This window comes from Phallusia mammillata, chromosome 6, assembly GCF_965637545.1.
Source record: "Phallusia mammillata chromosome 6, kaPhaMamm4.hap1.1, whole genome shotgun sequence".
NCBI lineage: Eukaryota > Metazoa > Chordata > Ascidiacea > Phlebobranchia > Ascidiidae > Phallusia > Phallusia mammillata.
The window spans coordinates 901109-926612 of NC_137257.1; the positions used below are offsets into that span (position 1 = coordinate 901109).

General features: G+C 38.1%; 2 protein-coding genes and 2 long non-coding RNA genes across 4 annotated transcripts; 2 read left to right on the forward strand and 2 right to left on the reverse strand.

The window, feature by feature from the left end:
* The first annotated feature begins 487 nt into the window (after nucleotides 1-487).
* On the forward strand, nucleotides 488-1354 carry LOC145233070 (uncharacterized). The gene is made up of 2 exons (XR_013861008.1): nucleotides 488-789; nucleotides 963-1354. It is a non-coding gene; the product is annotated as an uncharacterized LOC145233070 (long non-coding RNA).
* Nucleotides 1355-5953: 4599 nt separating this feature from the next.
* On the reverse strand, nucleotides 5954-12883 carry LOC145232627 (zona pellucida sperm-binding protein 2-like). The gene is made up of 13 exons (XM_080097289.1): nucleotides 12878-12883; nucleotides 11195-11350; nucleotides 10772-10922; nucleotides 10498-10673; nucleotides 10065-10215; nucleotides 9609-9654; nucleotides 8782-8947; nucleotides 8307-8464; nucleotides 7668-7839; nucleotides 7362-7432; nucleotides 7074-7263; nucleotides 6654-6762; nucleotides 5954-6157 (listed from the first exon to the last, which is right to left on the reverse strand). Exons 1-13 carry the CDS (start codon nucleotides 12881-12883, stop codon nucleotides 6003-6005), a joined length of 1707 nt encoding a protein of 568 aa, XP_079953415.1. The 3' UTR covers nucleotides 5954-6002.
* Nucleotides 12884-15992: 3109 nt separating this feature from the next.
* Nucleotides 15993-19272, reverse strand: LOC145233280 (uncharacterized). Its single transcript, XR_013861058.1, has 3 exons — nucleotides 19231-19272; nucleotides 18580-18661; nucleotides 15993-16980 (listed from the first exon to the last, which is right to left on the reverse strand). It is a non-coding gene; the product is annotated as an uncharacterized LOC145233280 (long non-coding RNA).
* A 1709-nt stretch (nucleotides 19273-20981) lies between these two features.
* LOC145232628 (uncharacterized) lies at nucleotides 20982-24602 on the forward strand. The gene is made up of 7 exons (XM_080097290.1): nucleotides 20982-21020; nucleotides 21341-21559; nucleotides 22131-22300; nucleotides 22771-22883; nucleotides 23449-23506; nucleotides 23566-23621; nucleotides 24406-24602. The coding sequence occupies exons 1-7, from the start codon at nucleotides 20982-20984 to the stop codon at nucleotides 24600-24602; spliced, it is 852 nt and encodes a 283-aa protein (XP_079953416.1).
* Nucleotides 24603-25504: the final 902 nt, after the last annotated feature.

Below are 25504 nucleotides of genomic sequence, written 5' to 3' on the forward strand. Positions count from 1 at the left end.
CAAACAATATTTTAATTCATGTTATTGCAAACTTTGTTGATTTTGTGGAAAACTGTTTCTATGATTATCTGCGATAACCCATGGGTAAATCGTGGAAGTGCCGATGGTATTTTCGGAATCTTGTGTTATTGCCAAATCAATGACTTTACATCAAATTTACTGTTTAAATAAGTTTAAATTTGTATCTAGCCTACATAACTAATACCCTACATAAAACGCGTGGGCATATAAATTATCAATAGAGCGTTTTTTACACTGGCTGTACACATTTTTGTTGTTGTTGAAACATACAATGCACAAACTTGATTTCGCTACAACGATTTAGGATTTGGCGGATGGCGCGTGTTTAGGTGGATTTAAGTTGTTTGAAGTCCGTTAGTGCATAAAATACTTAGTGTATTTGTTTAGACTCTAGGTATGAATTGAAGTTTGTGGAATACATTGCTTCATGAAACAAGCCATAATGCAGCAGGTTTGTGGAATGTATAATGACATATGTAAAAGTCTTCTAGATGTAGGCCACGTTAACTGCTAGGAACACTATATTTACATTTTTCCAACTTATATGTTACATTTTATTTGCCAGTAATTGCCTATTTCTATTGATTCCCGCATTTCCTCACTACAACTTGTGTTGTAATCTATTGCGTTGTGTGACGTAATAATCGACTACCAGTTTTGTGTGATAACGCAGCGTGATTTAGTCCTTTTCGTTGCTGACTTCCGTGGAGCAAGGTGCTGCGTCGGTTTTATTAGAAAAGCCGTTTATTGTCGTGTTGACGATTATTGGTGAGTCACTTTGTATATATATATATGTGTGTGTTTTTTAATGACTCCAAAACGTGAATTACTACAATAAATGCGAACTTAACTGCAATGACTAAAAATGTCATTTCGCTTTGTAATATTTGTACTGTACATGTAGTTGGGTTCATTCATCCAACCATAGTTTTTTTTCTTAGGAGTATTGCAGTTCACATCTTACAAGGATGCAACAATTGACAAAATCGAAAATGAAGTTAAAGATTCTCTGGCTGGTGTTGGGGATTGGAATGGGAGGCGCGAGGAGAGAAGAAAAAAGAAATTGAAAATTCAACAAATGAGAGTGACAGCAACACCAGTACGGACACCATACCATGTGAAAGACTGCGATGACATGGAATAAAATCCAGGTTTGGGGCAAAGGTTGCATCTGGCAAAATGGCAAAATACTGCCTAAACGACTTTTGCCCCAACCTGCCGTTTAAACTGTTCGTTTGTTTATTATATTCGTTCCCCAACTTACTCTGTTTGCCCACTGTTACCCTGGCTAAGTGCGCGTAAGTACAATGACAATAAATAATTGTAGCGGGTATTTTGCATTTGGTGTAAAGCAGGGATACGTTTGGCCAGGCTACTTCCACGTTAGGCCCATATATAAGGCCCTACCTAGGGGAATCAGCGATAATCTAACATGGGCCCGATGTTACCTTTCCTGTCTCCCGCCAGTGATAAATCTATGGGGTATCCCCGATCAGCAAGTTATGGGCCATACTAAGCTCGAAGGTATTTCGACTAAGGCCCGCACAAAAATTTCCGACTGGGGGGTGAATCGTTGGGTGATTCGGGGTTAAACTTCTGGAGAATCAAGTTTGGATTAATAAGTAACATATGTCCGAATTTGAATAAATTTGAAGCACTTTTTCTTTACCACATGAGCATTACAAACCAGCGTTAAATTTTTTACGTTTCGGGGGCCTGTGGGTCAACCGAGGGATCAAACGGGGTCAAAATTCACCAGCCATCTTTAGACCAATATTTATAATGTGTGTAAATTTGAAAAAGTTTGAACCATTCTTTCTTGACCAAAACGTGGGAACAAATCTGCGTTAGAAAGAAAAAAAGAAAAAGGAAAAAAGAAAAAAGAAAAAGAAAAAAAAAAAAAAAAAAAAATACGGACAAAAACAATATGTGTCCCCTACAGGGAAGGGGATCCATAACAAGTTGAAATCGTCAAAGTGACTTTAGTTTGGTTGCAGAAAAAAAAACAGCACCGGGAAACAGCATTGATTGCCCAGAAACAAAATAAAATTTGAGTCGCTCGCTGGCAATGCGGTAAAATACTTTATTCAAACTTAAAACTTCTCCGCAGGCCACACAGCGGTTTGTAGCGGCCCCATGCAATAATTTAGAACGTAGGTTAGACTTATGTATGTGTCAAAGCCGCAGCTTAACTGCGGACGAGCTGAAAAACGTCACACAATTTACATCGCGCTCCGTAATCTGCGCCGAATTCCTCTTGGCCAATGAATGTCGACTCATAGGTGCTATAGGAAAGACAGAATAGTTTACCGATTAAATATTCATAGATAGGACAGTCCCTATACTGTATGGAAACTAGTGTTGGTGCTTAAATTAATCAGAATTAATATTTAGTTTGGTTTTAGTTTGGAGATCTAACGCCGGTTTAACGGTTTCTTTTCTTCTGTCTTCTTTGTAATTCTACTTGAATAAGAAATTAATTGATCTGTATCGCTGTTCTGTCAACGATGAGCGTTGTGGTAAGTGCTATTTCGTACGCGGATTTATCAAATACATATCGGTGACGCTCAACCGTCTGAATTACTGGATGTAGATGCACAGGTAGCTACTTATGCGGAGCTGTCTTTAGAAGACCAGCTTAGACAAGTATGTAAACTTTAAAGCAACCTAACCCCTTTATTGTCGTCGGCGTCTACCACTAATTGCCAGGATTGCGGATTTTCCGCCCAACTGGTTTTTAATTGAGGGGTAAAAGGTTGATGCAGATCAAATAGATATAAAGCAATATTTCACACAAATTGCACGTTGTACTTTTGCACGCTGCATTAGAACAGCGTTTGCGACCGAATATAGAATAAACATAAAATAGTCCATAAAACGAATATTTCACCCGGTTTACCAGTACATGTTTTGGCTGTATGGTGATCCATTTTCTCGTCAGATTCTGTTGTAGACATTTTGGCTTGTATTTCGCAGATATACTTGTTCTTTCCCGCTGCAGTCAACGTGCATGTTTTCGAGAATATTTTTGGCAACTAAAAAGGCAAGTATGTACTTTACCCAGTTAAAAGTAACATTAACATACGTAATTTTTGTGAAAAGAGTTTACTGTTGCATTGTGGGAGTATAAATATTGCTGTTTTTCGCCTTGAACAGGGAGACAGAGAGAATGTGTCTTCTCTCTGGTTCAGGGTTTTCACTGGTTCAGAGGCTTCATTGTATTACGTGTAAGCGAATATGCTGTCGTACTTATTTAAGAATTCAACTTAAAGTTAAAGTTCGGCTTCGTGTCTCAGTCAGCGTTCAACAAGTCAAAGCAGACAGAACGAGGATCCATCAATAACCAAGGCATATGGACTGATATTTTTTGTGACGTTTGTAGTAAACATAGACGCCGTCGAGGTAAAAGTAAAATCGTACCCTCTTTTATAACACCGCTATTTAGATTCACGATCCCCTCAAATCCCAACAACGACGCCATAAAGAAAAATGCTATCACTATTTTAAATCAAGTACTTATGGCAAACTAAACTTAATTGACTTGGATTTGTATTTGTCGCCCGTTTGTCTCGTGGTGTGGCTAGATTGCTGTGTGTGTTTTGTATCTGTAATTATCGTGTTTAATCGTTGGATTCTATTTGAATAAGATCGTACAGGCAAACTAAGGTAACCTACAAAAAGTGTGGAACGTTAGAGTGGTGGCAGCGGTGGCCATTTCAGAAGATTACCTTGCTTCATGAAAGAAAAGAAAAATGGATTTAGCTTGAGGAAAATCACGTGCATCTACTTCAATTTCGGATAGAACTCCCCGTGACACCCCAGAACGTCGTGACGAGAAGGTGTAAGAGGCAAAAACTTTGTTTAAAAAGTATGTGAATGGTGGAGAACCTGAACCAGCTGAACCATGTGCAGCAAAAATTTCTTCGAAATGGATAAATACACCGGTTTAATTTGATGGAAAACATGATTTTGCAGCGTGGCTATTGAGTTTTGAGAATTTTGCTGACCTTCTTAAAATTCCCATGCAAAAACGTTCGCTGTTCTCACTACGGAATAAACACAAGATTTTGAGCTGTCCCAACCCCATTTAATGTAGTTCCGTTAGCCTCTCTGAGTCAACCTGACGACGCAGATTCTGTAGTGTATGTGTTCGGAAGCGTACAAGTCCAATGGATCACCTTCACAGTGGATACAGGGTCACCTGTCTGTTTAATGAGTTATGACGTCCTAGAGAGATTGAGGGGGTCCCGAATGATCACCTTGGCCGCACCGACCTCTGTTTTGTACCAAGCGGATGGATCGACCTTGCTTCCTGCTGATGGTGTGGCGGAACTACGTGTCAAGATCGGTGGTTTAGATGTGTTGTGTAACTTCTTCGTTACCAGGAGTTTGACTGGTAACACTTGCTTACTTGGCCATGATTTTCTGTTAGCTCACCAGTGTGACGTTCTGTACTCCCAGAGAGTGTTGCATGCTGGTGGAGCATTTGTGCCTTTCACGTCCCGCCAAAGAGTGACCTCTAGCTACCGTGTTTATGCAAGTTGTGATCAAGTAATAGCTGCTGGATGTAAAAGTTTTGTCGCTGCAGATATTGGAAACCGCAAATTAAACAGATCCCCTCTCATCAGGATGTTCGAGTTGAATCCAGACTCGAAGGGGTTATCTGGCATGCAACATACATCCACTATTAATTGGGCAACATCAGTTTTTATTACACAAGTGCATTTTCAATTTCCAAGCAGAAAGTTTTATGTCAGTTGCGATCATAATAATCGGATTGTTACAAATCGGACCACTGTAGCGCTGTTTATTTGCGCGAGTTCAAATATCGAATGAACACAAGACAGAAAGGGCGAGACAAGACACTTTGCAAATAGAAAAAGGCACGTGACGTATTGTGCGGTTCGATTACGCGTGACTGATTAACACACTTGGGGAAACACCCAGTTGTCGCCACACGACTTCAGATTAAATGCTATTGTTATTTTATATCACGGAATTATCGCGAAACTTATCTAAATCGAAATACCCTTTCGCTCTTATACGCATTAGTCCAATGTTTTGAGTCAAGTTACATGTAAGATTCAAAATTATTAATTTGTAGCCCGTATTATGTTTTAGTATCGAAGATTTTGCAGAGAGTTTGTCCTTATGCTTCTTCAGGATTTTAACTCCAGTCAGCGAAACATTGCCTAAAATACTGCGATCGCTTGGTGGTGCTAAAGCATACACGTTGAAGAGGAAGGATGAACACTTTCTGTGGCACCAGGTTTTATTTCACATATCATGAATTATCAATCTTAATAAAAACTAAAACTTTTTATGTAGATTATCAGGATCAACTATGATTTCAAACCGGAAAGAAGATTAGAATTAAAGAACAAAAGAGCTAAAAAAACAACCTATAATGTGAAAGGTGTTATGTCGCTCATGTTGTTTGTGTGATAATTTTTTTGGATTAATTTTGACAACAAACAATAAATAAAAGGATTCAAGTTTAGACCTATGTGACAATATAAGCAGGCTAGACGTGGACAGACTTTTAAATCGACCACATTTATGTCTTAATGATGGTTTGGTAAACCTTTGTGGCCTAATTCCGGCTTTAATTAAACTGAATATTGTGCAGAGTTTGGGAATTGCTTTCAACGGTAGTTGAATTAAAATTCAATTTAACCTTTTCTAAATGCCCAAATACTCCAAACATAATCAACAGACTCAAAGTGAATTAAGCTTGACTATATTGCATTAAAATTACAGACGCAATGAACTTCGACATAGTAATTTTCTGAACACAAAGCAATTAATTAAAGCATTCATTGTGGAAAACGTTTCAAACAATTTACTTTTTTTTTCAAACATGAACTTTTAAATTGCAAACAAATATCGCAAAGTTATTTTCTTTAAGAATTCATAAGTTACGTGATAAGCGTTTGTGAAAAAGGTACACAATACGATTTTTAAAATACACGACAATTCATCTACAGACGAATTTGTTTCGCCTTTGGATCTTGGGCCAATTTTACCCATACAAAGTACCCAGCTCCGATAATTACAGCAGCCAGAAGAACAAACATCACAAGTGGGAAGATGTTGTCAGCTGCTTCATTTATTTCATCTCTGTCTTCTGGGGTGTCTGTGAAAAATATGTTTAACGCAGATATCATGATATTGTGAGGGCATATTGACCATTAGCACCGCTCTTTGTAGCCAAACTTAGACAAATTATAATTCACAGTACGCTAGCCCAGTAAGGAAAGGAATTTGAATTTAAGTCGGTTAAGAGATCTCCATGCGACAAGTGGAAAGTTAAAGAGAAGTAACCACAAAGAAGCAAAAAAGTAACTTATGAAGGGTTTTGACGCCAAGCATCTCCTTGCAATAGAGATCCATAAATAGAGTTTGAAGCTAAATACCACAAAGCGATGGATTTCGAGCCATCCAATACCAATCTGCTCTTCAAATAACCGAAGTGATTATGGAGATAAAGTTACAAGAGCAGAAAATTCACTCTGAGATTTTTAGGACGCATTAAGTGGAGCTTTTTTTCCCATCGCAAGGGTGTCGTAAAACGCTTTCCTACATAGAATTACGAGACGAGCTAAAAAGCATTTTATTTATTGCGTAGTTACCTTGCACAAGCAAATACTTGGGAGTTTGTATGATGTGAACTGGTCCTGCAGAAAGTCTTTGGTTGCGTCCAATGTTGTCAACAGATCGTCGTCCTACACCTCCACATGTCTGTAAAAACGTTAAGATGTTATGTTTTCGAGTGATTATTGTTGTTGGTTTGTGAAATTTATACCAAGTATGTTATTTTGGGTCTCAAAGTATTTGCTTAAAAAGGAAATATTTGTTTTTACTACATCAAAACATTGAAAACTTGGTAAGCTCAATTAGTGATGCACCAAACCTTCCTCAAACGGTTTGGGTCGAAACCGAAACATAGGAAAATGGCATAATTGGCCGGAATGTTTCAGCCAACCGAAACCTCGTTGCATCATTTAAGTCCAATATTTTGTTTTTGGCGAAATTTGCTAAACTCAACTCACCTGTCCAGGGCATTGTCCAGTTGAGTTTTGACAGATGGTCACGTCGCAGTGGATGTAGATAAATTGTTCTGCATCGGTGAAGTTTGTCCACACAAAGCTCATTAGCTTGAAAGTTGCAAAGTTGGCTTGGTAATTTCGCATTAACATCTTCGCGTCGGCAGCCTCGTCTCCACTGGGTGGTGCAACGCACCTGACATTTGTGACACAGTTACGATTAGGGAACGAAAGATAAGAAATAAAGAATTGAAACGGTAATCCAGTATATTAGAAATTATATATATAGCCTACCCGCTTTGTACAACCGGGTAGTTCGGCAAACCACTAGAGTTTTCAACGCGTGTCGCCCAACATTCTTCAAGCTGTGCACAAAAATTGTAATTACAATCTATACGTAGAAATATTTAAAAGCTACAAAGTCACCCTATTCTGCGAAAATGGAAAATTGGATTAAAGTTTTAGCGAGTTCACATCCAAATTACGAAGCCCGTTTTATAAACATTGGGTGAGGAACAACTTTGACTGTTCTGGAAAATGTTCTGGAAGCTCTAATCGATAATTCTTTGTTCCACAAAAGTCGTTTTGTATTCAACGCACCTGAACAATATAGTCATTGTTGCTAACAGAAACGTCATTCAGTCTCACATCAGCAAAAATGCAGTTGGGCACAGTGACTTCTCCGGGCAAGCTCTCGTTGAAATGTTCGTTGGCAAAGAGATTTAGAGCGACGTCAAAGTTTCCTGTATTCTGAGCTGAAATTTCAGCGGATCTACAAATAGTTTACATGTATTAGATATTGGTACTTTCGCCGTCAAGATATTTTGATCTAAAATGTCAACGGATCTGTGACAAGTTTCAACAGTTAAAAAATGTATGGACATATTTCTAAGAATTTTGTCATTTCAAATTGATGTCTTTGCCGTTTGTTTGTTTCGAGTTTTCTGACTAGCGTTAAAAATCAAACTAAATTTTCCTCACCAATGTGCTTCAAAGACACTGCGTGTGTGTGACATGTTTATCCACATTAAATGACATTTGACATGTTTATATTTCGCATGTTGTGTGCTTGTGATGACATGTTTATCCACATTAAATGACATTTGACATGTTTATATTTGGCATGTTGTGTGCTTGTGATATGTAACATATGTGGCATGTGGCATGGGCTCCAACGTCGAATGACATGTGTCATGTTATTATTTGGCATACTGTGTGCTTTGTGCTCCAGTTTCTCACCCGGCTTTTGGTTGAACGTTGGATGACGAGAGAAGTAGTTCCGAGTCAAATAGACAAGTCACATTGAGCTTATTTTGGACGTCGCGTTGAATCACAGCAGAGGTTGGAGCTAGGTATCTCCAGATCAGGAAAGACACCGACAGCATTCCGTTCTCATTCTGTAAAAAAGACAAACTTAGAAGCTGTTTCCGTTGATTACAATCAAACATTTACTACAGCCACTCGCAACTTTAAAGAATACAGTCATTAACGCTTCAAAAATCTGCACACTATGCACATTATGGTACTTCAGTTTATTAAAAGTAACAGGATAAAAACCCAACTATCTGATTTGACCTTATAGGTCGAAACTTTGTATAGTGGCTTCAATTGACTTACTAGTAATAGCTCTAACCTTGCAAATGAGAAGTTTTTATCATCGCACTTTAGTTTTGCTTTTGTAATATGTTTAGCCAACTGATATTTTGCTTGTCACCTTGTAGAAGGCTTCGCATTGGCCAATGTCAAACACGAACACCGGATCTGACCCAGTGACCTTGCAGCTGTCATTGAGTAGAACAAGGGGAGTTTCACGGTTCAATGCTATGTAAAGTGTGTCACCGAGTTCGTAATCTAATGTCATCTGTTCATAATCCGTGACTCTGCGAAGATCAGGTGTTTGCTATTTGCATATAAATTAAGTTCAACATGAATGCAAATGCTTAAAGAAATACATATTAAGACCTACTGTACAACCATACGACTAAAAATAAGAGAGAAAATAATGACTAAGAATAAGGTTGCGCTGCTATTATTTCAAATGTGTACCATGCTGTAAGATGTTTGCATCGCTATTATATATTGAACATTATATAGCCGCGATGTAGCGGCAGTTCATCTAGCGCTCATCCATCAATTGTGCCCTGCACTGTTATGCGCTCTATGACGTTTTAACGCTGCGGAGCTTCCGATTCGGTGCTTGTTTCAGTGCAATTGTGTCGCTATGCATTCCTTCATTCAGCCAAACTAACCCTACTCGACCATTCCACAACAGTTACAAAATATGGCGTGACTTTTTGCGCCACAGTGAACGTTTATGTAGTTTAAGGCTTAAGCGAAACATTTTGTATGTTTTATGCCACAAAACATATTTTTTGCTGTGCAGGTGCGCCCTATAGTAACGTTATTTTAGCCGGTAAAGTACAAATGAGCACCTTTTGTAACAACGTGTAGCTGGCCGATCATGTAGCGTGAGAAATTTTATTTTCATTTTGAAAGGGCTAATTACTTTATTGTTAGGAGCTAACGATACAACATACTCACGTTATGGTCAAATCTTTTTCGCTGCATTCTATTGCTTGCTGCATCCCTAGAAAAGAACACCATAATCAGTGGTCATTCTCTAACTTACTACAGGCAGTTAAACCATAACAATTAAAATTCGGCGGATTATTTACCGTTCTGACCAGTTTGGCTGAATTTGGTAATTTTAATCTTCCAACACTGCTTTTAAATGAGTGGTTTTCAAACTGTGGGTCGTAACTCCATTGGGGGGGGGGGGTGGAATTTTAACTGGAAACCGTGAGAGTCTTTAAGTGGGACGTTATTATTACGAAAATATTTCAATGTAAATGACCGTGATATCACGTGCGGTGTCATTTACATTGAAATCTCTCGGAAGCGGCATGAGTTCAAAAGCCGCGATAAAAAGAAAATAAATTACCCACCTTGTAGATTTTACTGTCGCATTAAATTTTAAACAAACAGTTTATTACATACCTCCTTCTAGGACCACTGTTGCATTAAACCCCATTTTTGGACTACTATTGTCACTGAGAAACATAGCGGTGAGACTTGTTGCGTTAACTCGATGTTCAAACGCTTGAAGCAACCCAGTAAGTACCTCCACACGATTATTGTCTATCTTGAACTATTTAAAAAATTGGAAATTATAAATTAATGCAAAACTATTAGAAAGCTTAGATTTCAAGGTGGCGGTTTTCTTGTCCGAATCGGCTACATTTCGTTACTAAGTTGTTTGAGATCAACCAGATCTAAACTCGATTTCACAAGGCTTTGGGCGGTTTCCAAACATTACTTGGCGACCCTGGCCCAAATAAATGGTGTGTCAAAAACAAAGTCCTTTTAATTAAAAGCAATTGGTAAAAAAACAGCTCTCATTATTTGAACTGGAACGTAATGATTGACTTACGAATAGCATATCATAGGTGGATTCAAGGTCAAAGGCTGAGAATTGAAACAACAAGGACTTTCTGGTATCGAGTTGAAAATTCCATGTGCACACTTGATAATTAGGGTAGTCGCTTGGAAAGTTTGGAGACATGAAATTAAACACTGGTCCAGTTACTTCTTCCCCACACAAATTTGCTGAAATGTAACAGAACGAACGCAATGAAAGCTGCTTGATTCGGACCTGACTTTTCGCTCGTTTCTCAACTTTAAGGTAAATCTATATATTTTCTTACCTCGAATAATTCTTAAAACCACCTCTTCTGTTGTATAGTTTGTTACACATTGAATAACGACATTCGGGCCGGTCAAGACCACAGGAAAAGACGGACCTCCTCCCTGCAAAATCCCGACCAAAGTGCCTGTGTTGTCAGTTCCCTCGTAAACCTGAATAACAAAAACGACATTGGGGTTTCAAATTGGACTTATATATAAGTCCCAAAGTCTCGGGGTCTCGGGCTCGTGAAGCCGCGGGGCATAGGGTTGTCGGGGTCTCGGGGTGTCCCAAGTAAGAGTAAAGTGTTTTAAAACGGTGGGAAGCAAACACGTTGCAGCGATATGAAGTCACTCAAACCCAGCATAGTAAACTAAAATAAGATTCTTATGAACCACACTAAGTGCAAACTTAGGCTATTGTGCACTTTTGGAGTGAAATTTACCTCACAAAAGTTATCTGCTGCCAGCTCGACTGATCGTGTATAGGCGACCATTTTGGCGGAACCAAGAGTTGAAGTGAATAGAAGGTTGTAACTGTCACATGATGTTTGAATGAACTCCACAACCGGACTGTCTGTCGTGGTTATAACCACGTTGCACTGAGCATCAGAAACTTAAAAAAATGCAATGAAGTATGTAACAAACATGAATTTCATCAAACTCAGATACTGTATGTGAATTAAACGAAGAAGTTTTTTAAACATTTGCCTACATAAAGTTTGACTGGCTTATGATGGCTATGCGCTAAGTTTCGATAAATTTAACAAATCGACAGAATCAGATGTGACGTCAGGCTACGATTTTGACGTTATGCTCTCTTTATGTTGTAACTTCGTAAAATTATTCGCCGAAATTTTGGCCATGCAAAAAACATTGCCTTGTACAAACTATGTTGACGTATAAAGTCTATATATGTGTGGCAAAAATATCTCACGTGTCCGCCGCTGCACATTTTCTGGTGGATTTGTTTTAAACAACACGTTTCTTTCATCTGTTTATGTTAATTGAGTTTATGTTATTCGTGTTCACTTGTGATCACGTTTCACTTATTTGTTTTATATGTTTCACTTATGTTTATATTTAAATGTATTTCTTACAAGTTCTATTGTAAAGTCACCTACATATTTTCTTAGTTTTCACTTAATTCCTTATTTCCATTTAATGCTGTTTTTCATTTGCCTTATTTTTCTTTGTTCTAGTGGCACGCTGTTTTCACGCACTGTATTTTCCTCGCCGCATTTTCCGCATCGTTAATTAGCGTTCCCGGATGTGCCGGGAAACCTTGTGATATTGCGCGAGCCGGTGATTGGTCAACGGCCCGCAAACCTAGTCTCGTTTTGCACGTGTTGAACAAGAACGAGGCAGTCTTCTCTTGGGCGTCTCGTGAACGGTTGTTGTAGTGCCTTGCTTTTATGTTTATGTGTCGTTGTTGGTTTTACGTGCAGAGTTTTTGTGTGCTGGAGTTTTAGTAACGCCACTGGAGAATTGCAATAATATATAATATAATAAATTGTGAGACGCCCTTTTAGCAAAACCAGTGTTAGGTAGATCCGGCTTCCGTGGTGAGCCGTTACTGCAGGGTTCTGGACCGTTTACAGAATTGGGGAGACAGTCTCGGGGAATAGATCAGATTGGCAGGGCTTTTGGGACTTATTTGGCAGATAATACCGCCACCCGAAATCGCTAGACCCAATTCCGGACTGTCAAAACAATTTGGTAACATATGCAAAAGAATTTTGAACGTAAAATGAATCAATAAACAGGCGGGTAAAATTAATCAGTATGAAATAAAGCTGTAAGATTGTAAGCCGCCCAAACTGGATGCTAAAATTTTCAAAAGCCGCGGCTTACAATCGAATAAATAGGGTACTGATTGCCCAAAAAATATAGTAGCTTTCTTTGCCAGGAAAGATTCTATTTAAATTCGATGTAATTCCGACGCCAATACCGAATCAGTTATAAAATGCTATTTTGTCAAAGTTCTGTTTTTGAAAAGTTGAATCAGATTATTATGCTTATGGACAAAGATAGTAGTTATAGCAGTCAAAGGTTTAAACCAAGCATATCGTTACATGCACTGCTAGTTGATCAACTTTTTGCAACTTAATTGCAACAAACAAACTTACCTCCATGTAATAAACTCAGACTAAAACCAGAAGGGCAATTTTGACGTCGCCTTGCAATTTTTTTAACGGTTTTATAAAACTTTGAATACAATTATATTCCAAATTTATATGTGTTTTTCTTTGAGGCGCATGAAACTGTTCGAAAATTTTTTTCGGTGCTTTTGTTTGCTGTCGAACACCACCAACTTTCCCTAACACGAGTGGTTAGTTTTTTGGGGGTCCGCCCACTGTTCCTATCAACGTTCTTCCTAGCTGTGTTTACCCACAATGCGCCAACCTCCTTTTCGTGTGAGCCCATCTTATAACGCTTTACAATACGGTGTAGCTGCAGCGCGTTCGAGCATTATCAACCAACTGTCCCCTTTGCTGTTTTACGGTCCATAACGTTATAACGCGGCTCAGCTGTTTTCGGCTTGGTGACTGTTCAGTGGGATTGTGTCGCTTTATTTGACCAAGCAAAATAAACTCAACTCATTTAAGTTTCACCCACATGTTTTGACTGTAACGTAAAGTTTTACCAAGTTCTGACTTCAGTTGTTGCAGTCTTTTGGTATATTTTCTATTTTACACAGTAATATATTTTATGTGCATTGTTTTACCACGGGGATTTTATGCTTTCTGCAGATAGTGGTGATGCTATATATACACACATTTACATACATACCTTATAATTTTAGGGCAAAATGACTATTATTTAAGTACTTAGACCTAAATGTTAAGAACTACACTCAAAACTAGAGAACTTTTTTATTGACAGAAAAATTTAAAAATTACCTTTGTGTAGCAAACACGTCGAACAGACGAAAAGAGCAAACTTTATTAGTCGAAGTGACATTTTTAACCGTTTTGTTTATATGATTAACTGTACTACCCATCAACTGCGAAAATATGACCAAAATATAACGAAGAAATGTATTAATTTTACAACCAAAACTTTCAATTATTTTGCGCAAATGCAAATAATTGTGGCATACATTACTAACAACACTTTTATGTTACAAAACGTTACATATAATAATGCTGTCTCTCTGCTAAAACGCTTCGTATGTGTCAGACGGGTTTCCTTATCTGCGTTATAACATACAGTGTCCTAACTTACAGCCGTAAAAACCGCAAGCCCCGTAACACAATGCAGGTGATTAAAACCGGATCAATACAGTCGCGTCGCTTCCCCCTTACCGATGCCGCTACATCTAACTGTGAACGCGTATTATGTACCCAACATGAGTCTCTAGCATTCTTTTCGATACACTGTGTTGAAACAAAATGCAGACAATGCACATTTACTAAAAATCGGTGTAGCAATATCAACAATACCAACGCCTCTCGACTAAAACACTTTTTTGATGCTTTAGTTTATTTTTTATTTGCAGTGCGATACCCATAATTATAGAACCAACACGGTATAATGACTCTTAACCAACAAAACTGTGTTTGTGCAGCTTATTATGTTATTCCGTTTTGTCAACTTTAAAGACAATTGTGGTAACCTATTTTGCTACATGAAAACTTCAAGTGTTTTTATGCACTAAAAATCAAAGAATACGAACAGCCGGATCCGCTGTTTGAACTGGCGTTTACAACAGCTTGAAACCCATTTAACAATTGGTCTGCCAGATAATATTTTTACAACCGTTGTATGTTTAAGGTTTGTCGAACGATTGTGTATTGCAGATTTGTCGAACGAAGAAGATGCATCAGGCTCTCTGCCTATTACTATTTGTAGTCCAAGTCAGGAAAAAATGCCGTAAGACTTTGACCGCGAGGTGGTGCGACTGAGTACACGCTCGAAAAAACGGGCAGATCATTCCAGGATTTTTTTCACATTAAGCAAGTAGCTTTCTTCTGTACCTAGTTAAAGTCATATCCAGTAATGCAACTGATCAGCTCTGGTTGGGGTAGAAACTCGTGTCTGGAACAATCGTGTTTGTATTAAACTTATGTAATTGTGTATTGCAGATTTGTCGAACGAAGAAGAGGATTTGACATCAAATATATGATGTGCGGATCAACGGTTAATTTGTTGCCCAGACTTAAGTTTTGTAAAGTGTTTTTGTGACCGTTCTATGTGTAAATGTCTCAAGTATATACTGTAACGATGCCGCTTTATACAACTGTTTACAGCAGTGGTTCCCAACCAGGGCCCATGGCCCCCCAGGGGGGCCACGAGCTGTGTTCCGGGGGGGCACGGGTGCAGATTCACAAGAAACACCCACTAAAAGCCATTTTCTTTTGAACTTTATTCCCTACTTCAATCGACTCTTTCACATACTATTTGTTTATATTGAGGTTTTTCACGATTGCGGATTCTTGGTTACTCTTTTTCACGATTGCGGATTTCTTGGTTACTTTCTTGGTTACGGAGGACCGTGGCCCCCAAATCTCGTGTTGGAATTCGGTACTAATTTAAAGCCGAAATTAGTACCGAATTCCAACACGAGATTGCCTTTTACATTTTTCAAGAGGGCCACAGGACCTTCAGGGTTACTTAAAGGGGGCCACGAGGCCAAAAAGTGACTTTTAGGGGGCCACGGTCCTCCAAAGGTTGGGAACCACTGGTTTACAGTATACGCGTATCACGTGAGTCGTTTGTTTAAGGAGCTGTGTTGAATCAAATAATCAAATTAATCAAATAATATACATAATTTGGTAAATAATCCGGACCAATGTAGTTTCGTCCCGTGTTCTGCAACGATGCCTCTGTATTTAACTTGTTAAACCCGTATTCCTAAGTAACATATAAGTCGTCAGCGCTCTGTAGTCCAACTTATTTGAAGCAAACTGCAGACAGTGCTTACTGTTACAACCTATAAAGTCCCATCAGTGCAGCTGCTGTAGACAACTAACGGCACTCTAGTGTGTTGGAAAAATCTGTTAAATTATTTTTTTACAGTTAAGCTCTAACCACCTTAAACAAAAGATGTAACAAACACGAATTAAAACCATTCATAAAAAATAATAATACTGAGATAACCTAAGTTTTATTTCGTTTGATGTCACCAATAGCACGACATAACAAACCACGTTTGTATTCATCGAAACAAATCATATTCTTTACCTCAAATTATTTGCAAGGTAGGTTTTAAAGTGTCGCAAAAATTCGTTTTAAATTATCCCGCTGCACTGTCCTCTTGTTTAAACTCATGGATATTTGTATCGTTTGCTGGAAATAAATTTATCAAACAGAGATATTTTTGCTTGCAACATTTTTACCGTATTGTGAGACAACTAGTAACAAACAGGTATTTTTACGCTCGGGCAAACACTGCAAAACGAAACATTAAACTTGTGCGTTAACCTGCGCGCCGCTAGTTTACCTCTTGCAGTTTGCAGCATAAGTTAACACACATCGCTTGGAAATTTAGGTTATTAGATAGCTTAAAACTCCCCAGGTTTAAATCAATTACTTAACAAATAACAGAATATTTAGTCTCCACAAAACCGGTTTTCGATAAAACAACAATGCAATGAATTAAAATAAACCTATTGCTCTACTTAAACACGAATCAATAGTAAACCGTGCATATTTTCTAAGTGTTTGCAGGAAAAAAGCGAATACATGTTTTATAATTTCAAATCTTGTAATTTCAATGTTCTCTTTAAAATCACAATGTCCAAAGCTTTTATTTTATGTCATTCAACAATAAGTGTCTGTTATCAAATGTTCACCGCGTCGAAATGTTTGTCACAAATGTCACATTGCTGAGGTTTCTCGTTTGTGTGCGTCCGTAAGTGGCTTTTCAAGCTTCCATTAGGACCCAATTCGTTTTTCCACCGATATCACATTAATGTAATTTCTTGTTGGCGTATGTGTTTCCAGTCGACATGTGTGTGTTACCGTCATTTTCAAGGCTTGCTGCAAACTGGCGACATAGCTGCAGCACGTTTACCGTCCGCCCACCAATTGTGTCCTCAGCTTTGTCCCGCTATATAACAGCTTCAAGTTGCGGAGCTATTACGGGATTGGTGAATATTTTAGTTCAGTTGTGCTGCTTCTAATTAATAGAATCATTGGTTTTAACAAAACCATTGAAGTTGTTTCCCATGGGAATGCAACGTGAGAAGAAAAGACAAAGACCAAGTTTTGAAAGAATCCATGATTTCTGAAAATACGAAAAAATGTTTCACCAAGCTATTTTAGGTAGAAAAGTTCACACAACAGACCTACATGGAAATTGAAAGTAGCAATTCTTGACTGTCTTGTGTCATGTATTAAACCGTTTCGCTGACTAAAACTAAATAACGATGTTCTAATTGTTAATCCGCATTGATAAACTTGACGATGGCGGTTCAAATAGTTAGAGCTACGAAAAATAAACAAATATACAATAATAAGAAGGACCTGTCGGCTGATGTAAAAAGGCACAACACCCCCCAAGAACTGGTCTTATTAACGGGAAATGAAAGGATAGAAAATGTGGACTCGCACACATTTTGGTTGATGAAAGAGGGAAAACGAAAGCTCAAATTATTATGAGAGCAAGCAATCGGTGGATGAAATCTTCGTTGGCATGGTCTCTTGCATGTAAGGTGTTAGACTGCTTCGGGAATCGAAAATTGTTCTGAAACAAAACGTTGAAACCGCCATCGTCCCTGCGCGGCCGACGTAAAAGTACACAAGCTTGCCTCAACTAACTGTCCTTCATGCAACCGTCGCAAATTAGCCTAGAAAAGTAGAAGGTGAGTCTGTCGTGTTTTACAACCACCCAAATAGTCACTGCCCCATAATGACAGAGTGGCCGGGTCAAGCAGGAAAACGAACTGAAGTTAGTTAAATAAGTTAGCCTAAATCCACGAGTAAAATAAAAAGGGCTTGACCAGTAAAATGGAGTTTTGGGGCATCAAAGCGGTTTTCTGTTACTTAAAATAGTTTGTTGTTTTTACAGATTTATCACGATTATCAGGAGTTTTAACATTACATGCTTGATATCCAATTCGCATTTTTTTCTTATTGAAGAAAACTTTGAACCAGATTTGCAAGCATGTTTAATAAACTGGTCAAAACCCGAAAACCACAGAGCCCTAATTTTACAGTTTGCATAGGCGCAACAGTTTGTTTAAAAGGGAACAGTGACCTTTCATGCGTATAACTCAACAACATCGTGTCACTGCCCCTTGCCCTCAGGGTCCCCCCGCAAGGACCCAAATGTTTTACGCAAACGCTGGGCTGGGGAAAAATAACAGTTTGCGCCCTATCAGGGTGGATCACGGGACTTTTCTGGCAAAATGCAAAGCCGTTCTCCTCAGGCCCACGAGCCTGGGCTTTCATTGGAAATAGCGGTGTCCGGTACTCGGTCCCGTCTGCACCGCGGCCAATGCAATGCGGTGGAGGCCATGCCCAGGCCGTGTTTCTATGCGCACCTTATTTTAGCTAAAGCCATTTAGCAACGCGCCACACCTAACTAAAAATCGTTCTAAGCTAAAATCCCTACGTGACGCGCGAATCCCAAACGTACCCCACCTATGTTAACTATAACCTACCCTTAGTTAACGAGTGCTACTCTAGTTCTATCCCTAGCGCCAACTTGCTGACATAGTAGCACTCCTAAAGACTTGGACCTTTCTTTGACCGAAGAAGACTTCCTTTTACGGGTCAAACTCGGCAAAGAATAAGTCACTCACCCTAGCGCCAGTTAACCTAAGTTAGGCCTAACAGTTCCGCAAACCCGGTTGACCCACGACAGACTCTTATGTTTACATACAATTAAATATTTGAAGTTGAGAGATGTTGGTAGATGGATGAAGATATGGATGTCGTCTAAAGGCAACGGTGAGATAGTAAATCTACAAAGAAAAAGATCACATGGAACAATCCAGTAAAAAATGCTTCTTATCTTAAAGCCTAATTTTCCACAGTCAAAATGTAAAGATTGCATCCTGACTTTGCAATCAACGCTGATTACATTTTTGCGTTTTATGCCTTTGGAAACTGCTACGTTTAAAACAGATGGTGTAGGGCAGAGGCGTTTTAGTTTAGAACGTCAGTTAAGTTACGCATTGGATACAAAAAAGTGCCATGTTTTGTTGCATCTATAAAATAAATCTAAAGTTGGAAAATGTTGACAATCTTAAAACCGATATCAACCTGGAAATAAACATTTACCAACTTGTGATTTTCATATAATGAAAGGTAGAAATCGTTGTAACAATGGCAATAGAACAGGGAATGTTTCCCTGAATTAGTTTACCAGGATGTGAACAAAAATTTTTTTTTTTCAAAAATCCTTAAACATGTAAATGGTCTATTTGTTAGTACATATTCTTGATTTACAAATGTAACATAGGATACACCCAGCTTTCTTTAACAACACATAGACAAAGTCGTAAAGCTTAAAAATAGTTTAAAAACTTACTCTGTAACAGAACATCCTTCCACTTCCGCACGCCGCGATCACCGCAAACCAAATGACCTTGAAATGGAAGGAACGACCTGCAAGCAGATTGGAAGTCGCTTCTGATTGGTCGTGACGTCATTGAACTAATTCAAGCGTATCGGCACGTGATTCGGCGCAAAAGTTGCGTATTATTATTGTTGCTTTTGGTTCGTTTTTATTATTTTGGAATTATACTGACTTTTGTCAGTTTTATATCAAAACACTATACTCTCGTGAAACCAAAATGTTGTTATATTCTTAACCGCAAAAATTTTAGTTTGTGCACCGAACTGTGCGCCAAACGAACTAAGCTTAGGTCACATTTTGCTATTTACACGCAACATTACTAAACCTTCTTATACCTTAGCAATAACGAGAATACGAACGTACATGAATGGCAATCGACAAATTACAGCCCCAATTTGGTTTAATGTGTTGCTAAAAGCAACTCACCAATCGTTGCAAGCCAATCACTTTTACCAAAATTTGTGTATCTAAGTTGTTAAGTTTCTTCAGCAGATGGTCAGAAACATGCACTTGAATAGAAAAATAAAATGAACATGCAACTTAGCTACAAAATGGATTTGTGCAGCAACCTTACCTATTTATGTTAACGACACCTCGAGGCGTAAAAATATATGCAAAGCGATTGAAACTTGCTGTTAAAACAAAATTTAAATCTTTGTCACAAAAATGTGAGATAGGAAGTCGTAACAATCTGCATTCAAGATTTCGAACTATTCTATTCTTGTCGTATATTAATGACGTCACAAATATGTCAAAGTTGCGTCACAAGTGTGGCTGTGATTTTAGTAAGCGGAAATCCACAATAGCTATTGCAGTACATTTTGTCGTGACAAATTAATTGCGCAAATACACATATAGGAATATGATACTTGGGGATACTATATCTTTGAAATGTTTTGTTACAATTATCTAAAGAGCATTTGTTCGCAAACGTTTGTTCTCAAAGTTGCGCATTTTGAAATAAACAAAACTTTAGGGATAGTCCCATTATTATAAATATGGATAATTTATTTTGGAAATTTAGGGTTGTAACATAAACATATTATCTTTTCCGTTATTTGATTGCGCACCTTGCTAACTTTCAGAGCGTGCGGTTGGGAACCACCACTGTAGTAAGTATCGGCCTGAGGGCTTTTAACTATTAGCATATTGCAAAAACAAACGTTGCACGAGAAAAAGGGCAGGCCCGATATAAGCGGTAAAACGTCTACAACCGTCGTCGTTAAAAAGAGGGGTGAAAAATAATATATCCCACTGGTTGGGATTGTAAGTGTGTTTTCCTCATAAAGTTCGATTCTTAAAAGCAGCCTTTTAGTAATAACTGATCTTTTTATTATTATATCAGGACTATCCCCTGAAATGAAAAAAATATACATTCGTATGGTTTTATCTGTTGTTGTTTTTAACTGTGCAGACTGAAAAAAGGGAAAACTGTACATTTTCACTTTAAGAGTCTGAGCTCAAAAAATAACATATTTAGCCTTTAATAAACAAACTAAAAAGCTATACGTAATGATCGATTTTTTAACTTAATTTAGCAAACACGAAACAAGCTCGATTAAATTCGAAAACTTTGGGTGAAAACAAAATATTTTTTAAAGTTATTTTTGAAGCTTGCTGAATTATAAACGTTGTTTTTTAGGTTTTAGTTCAGGGATTCGGTCATGGACAAAATGATTTTCTTCCTTTTTGTGTCAGCCATTATGTCTTGTAGCGTTTGTAGAGCAAGTCCTTCTGCAGAGGTAAGCTTAATAATTTATTTTATAAGTATTTCAAGCAATTATTTAAATGAAACTTATCTCTATCTGTTAAAAATTTTTGTGATTCAAACCTTAACCGTAAACTGACTGAAAACTGGTTTATGATTCAAACCATTGCCACAAATATTACACTTGTGATCACGTTAATGTATTAAAGTTAAGTACTTGAAGGTCCATGGCTTACACTGATTGAGTTTAGGCCTTGACTTAATTAACCAAATAGAAACCTAATTAACCATATGCAAACAACATTGCATTTATTAACAAGTCAACGTATTAAAAGTTTTCTTTCAATTTTCCAGGCGCCTGAGGGAGATGCAACTCTGGACAATCTATTTCGGAGTAAAGTTGACGGAGTAGAAGAAATCTCGCAGAGTCAGATGGAACTCGATTTATCGTTACTCCACAATCTGACAATTCAAAACGAGACAGAGTATGAGATGTTGAAAGAAGTTTATTTGTCGTGGTACAACGAGTCCTCTGATGATTTGGGAGCCGGATTCTTTCTGTTGACTGATGAGGTAACATGATATTTTCATTTGCATATTGTGACTCCGATTTGACTCGAGTCTTCATCCAAAATGACTCCGACATGAATCGAGTTACAATGGCTTTGGTTTAGCTTAAACCAAGGGTGTCCAAACTATTTTTAAATTGGGGCCAATTTTTATCAAGTAAAGACACCCGCGTTTTTGTTTGTTTTTAACCTGACAATTATAACACAAAATATACGGCATTTAAGGAAATTTTGAGATTTTGTTGCGTCACCACCATGTACACTTTCTTTTACAGCTAAATTAAGTTTCATGGAAAAAAAGCTTTTACGTAAAGTCGCAAGTCGCCACAACCCAAAACATTTATTCAAATTATAGCGGGCCATACGCAACAAAATTTAAAACAACCGCTTCGGGCCACTTGAAATGCCGTCGCGCGCCGCACTTTGGACACCCATGGCTTAAAAAAATCAACCGCGGTAACTACTTGATTCAACTGTAGACTCGGATGCATCATCGAACTGTTTAGTAATTTTATGTCATCAGACGACACAATCTTCCTTTAAAACTTACCCAGTATGTGTTTTGTCGCTATCAGGAATTCCATCCCGCTTTAAACTGGCCTTCCATATCTCGTGCTGAGTTTGCGAAGAGTTGGCTGGGAAAGGAACTAAAATCGAGCCCTGTAAAAAAGATGCAGAGATCATCTCGTGTTAGCGATCATCGTAGAAGTAAGGAGGAATATTACAGCAAGGACATGTGTTGCAGGTGAGTTTGACTTATATAAAATCGATGTATAAGCGTTACAACTTAATCTGTTCGACTTAGTAATCAGAGTACGCAAGGTCCATCAAAGGCTTTGTACCGAATCAAGCCGGCCACCAAGCATTTACCACATGGCTTGGCGTAGGCTAGAAAAGTATAACCTGCGGTTTGCCCCCTATGCTTCACATGTCAGCTTCGTAGTAGGGGATCGCCAGATTGACCAGTGATCGCTGGTCTGCAAGGACACTTCAGGGCGGATCCCAGTTATGAAATAATGTCCTTCTTAACATTCGTCTTTCTGGCATAAAACAAAGCATTGATTCTTCAAAAAAACTAAATCAGTTGTACCAAGTTTGCACCAATACGTAAAAATATCTTGTGGGTGAATGTAAAAAGGTGCCACTGTGGAGGGTTTGTTTTACATTATTTATCAAATTAAATGTTGCACAAATAAATTTTTGTTTTCCTTTTAGAAAACTGAAGATCGTTGCGCCTGCCGGGTTAAAAATCGTACCTGTGCTCATCAGATCGTGCCCCCGAGTCATCTACTACGTTTTGTTGAAATGTTACGACAATTTTTGCACAGGTACCACAAGCTAAACAACTTATATTCAGCAACTCGCAGGTTTCCGTACGTTCACACGTTTATGCGAGGTTTTTGTGTTAACCGACACCTTTGAGAAAATCACGTCTGGGAATTCCTGTAAACATGTTTTAACATGCATAGTTACAAGATTTGTTGCAATAGCCTATGTTTTGCATTAAATGAAAAAAGTATTAGATGCTAAGTTGCTTCCAGTTGTCAGTACAAAAGGTTGTATTCGTAGTTTAACAGTTAACAAGACTTCGGAAACACTGTACACAGACTTGAAATGTAATTTAGTTAAAAGACTTCCAGAAAAAATTGGACGTTTTAACAAGCGCTGTTGTCATCATCAGTAAACCGGGATTTATATTAGCACTTTGATGAAAAATAAATGCAAAATGTGTGGGGTGACATTACTGATAGCACAAGAAACCCCGGTCCAAGCACAATTAACAACCTGCACTGATGTTAAAACATCTGCATTTTGTATTAAATTTTTTTTTTAGAAACTTGCTTGTAACCCCAGAAACTGGTCATTTAATTAAAATCTGTTTTTGTTTTGTAGACTGCAAGGACGTAAGCAACGTATGTGGATGGTATTACTGTCACAACAAACACAGTTGGTAAGCAATTTGTCGGTGTTTTAGAATGCAATGCAGTCACTTCCTAATTTTGTGTTTAGGCGCCGAATGTTCCGATGTGCAAAGACTTGCGGACAATGCGTTGAACCAACCGAAGGTGAATATAAAGAGTTTACCTTAACTTAACTTGTTTTGTAAACGAAACTTTGAGAGAAGAGCAAACATGTGCAAAGAAAGGAACGCTTACGTTGGTCTTAAACTGGTAAAACCAAAAATAAACAACCATAGATGACTGGCATTGGGGCATTTAAACGTCGGCATATTATAATAAAGACTGCTGGAAGAGCTAACAATTTTGTTGATGCGTTATGCCTGACACACAGTTTATTGATTGACATTTTGGTTTCTAAAGATGCTTCTTTATTACAATGGGTTGCAAGAAAATTTTGCAATAATAATTGAAACATTTTTTTTCGTGATTAACTAGTAGTAGAACTTTTTTACCTTGCTTTGCCTTGTCTTTGAAGTTATCACAAGGTCCAAACTCTAACGTAACGAGAAAACCATACAACAACAAAATTAGTTTAGTCCAGGAGACAGTTTTGCAGACAAAGAACTTTAAGACTACACCCCAAGTTAATTTAAAAACTTCAATATGATTTAAATACTTTAATAGCGAATATAACGTTCCAAGTAAACGTAAAATTATATCATTATCAGTGATATGAGGGGCCACACCAGTTACACTCGTTTATAAACATTTGCCGATTTAAATAATGAAGCATGTCGCTTTTTACGTCTATTTGAGCAGTACGATACGTCATTAAACTGATGAACCGACCCTTATATATACTGTTACAATTATTCTTGTTTGGTAAAAAGTTACGTAAAGCAAAACGCAAAACAACCTCGTCACAAGTTATTCAATTGTTTCATCGCAGCACCGTCCAAACCACAGGGAGATCAGGTTGAAGAACAAGGACCAGCGAAAATAACGGTTGATGTGTACATCAGGCAAATTTCCAGGACTAAAATGGAATATCGCTTCGTAAAGAGGCCTGGAACTGCTCCGCTTCCCTGGAAACCAGCAATAACGTTTTTCAACGAGTTAGCATCGTTCTCAATTTTCACAGAGTAAGTTACTATTGGTTTAAGTACAAAAAAGCAAATCTTGCAGAAATTTTAGCTTTACTAAATAAACAAAAGTTTTTTCGCCCAACGTGTACATTAAAAAAATTGATATAGTAAGATGAATGTATTCATACTGGATGCTGCAGGCAACGGTGCTTGTGATTTGACTTTTGGCGGTTTCTCCACTGAGCCTGCGTAGCTCACTTGCTAGAGCGCGAGTCCCTAAAAGACTCCTGACGTGGGTTCGAGTCCAACCGCAGGCTAGATTTTTATAGCATGTGCCTTGCCACATGGGAATGCTTGGCTGACCGGCTTATTCGATATGATGCCTTTAAAATGCCAGGCGTATTGAAAATATATTTTTTCATATACTTCCCCAATAAAACTGCATTGCCACCAGTTAGCTCTGGGTCCACCACAGACCCGTAAACTACATAGATCTGTATCTATGATGCAAGGGCAATATTGGTGCCCGTACAACTAAGTTTATCCTACTTTTTGTCGGCATTCATGTTTGATACATTACCTTATCCGTCTGGGCCGCATATACATTCTTTTTTTATTTCGAACATTACAAAGCTTTTCTATGGGATTTAGAGCTTGTTGTCCCTGCTGGGACTCAGTGACCGATCAGTAAATAAATTTTACTATATACTAAACGTAGACCCTACAAGAAGTTCAAGACACCGTTATATTTCTGCACAGCGGGAAGTGGTGCCAACTTAAGGACCTTGATAACGAAGACCAAATGTTCCAGAGGTTTGCATGATTTCTCGAAATGAATAAACGCAGTAATCGCATAAATAGAAGATAAGCTGCAGAAACTTACATATAACTCTTATTATTTTTATGGCAGGTTGGAGGCAAGACCTTAAGGGGTTCGTCGCAAGCAAGTTTGTTTCAGGCTCG

Bases quoted from the DNA above. Each gene is read 5' to 3' on its own strand.
- LOC145232627 (XM_080097289.1), bottom strand. The intron at 10,923-11,194 runs GTAAATTTCACT...TTTGTTATTCAG, and splicing joins CAGCAGATAACTTTTGTGAG to GTTTACGAGGGAACTGACAA. The intron at 8,948-9,608 runs GTGAGTATGTTG...TGATCTTCGCAG, and splicing joins GAAAAAGATTTGACCATAAC to AGTCACGGATTATGAACAGA.
- LOC145232628 (XM_080097290.1), top strand. From the start codon at position 20,982: ATGTCTTGTAGCGTTTGTAGAGCAAGTCCTTCTGCAGAG. The intron at 21,560-22,130 runs GTAACATGATAT...TGTCGCTATCAG, and splicing joins TCTTTCTGTTGACTGATGAG to GAATTCCATCCCGCTTTAAA. The intron at 22,301-22,770 runs GTGAGTTTGACT...TTTTCCTTTTAG, and splicing joins AGCAAGGACATGTGTTGCAG to AAAACTGAAGATCGTTGCGC.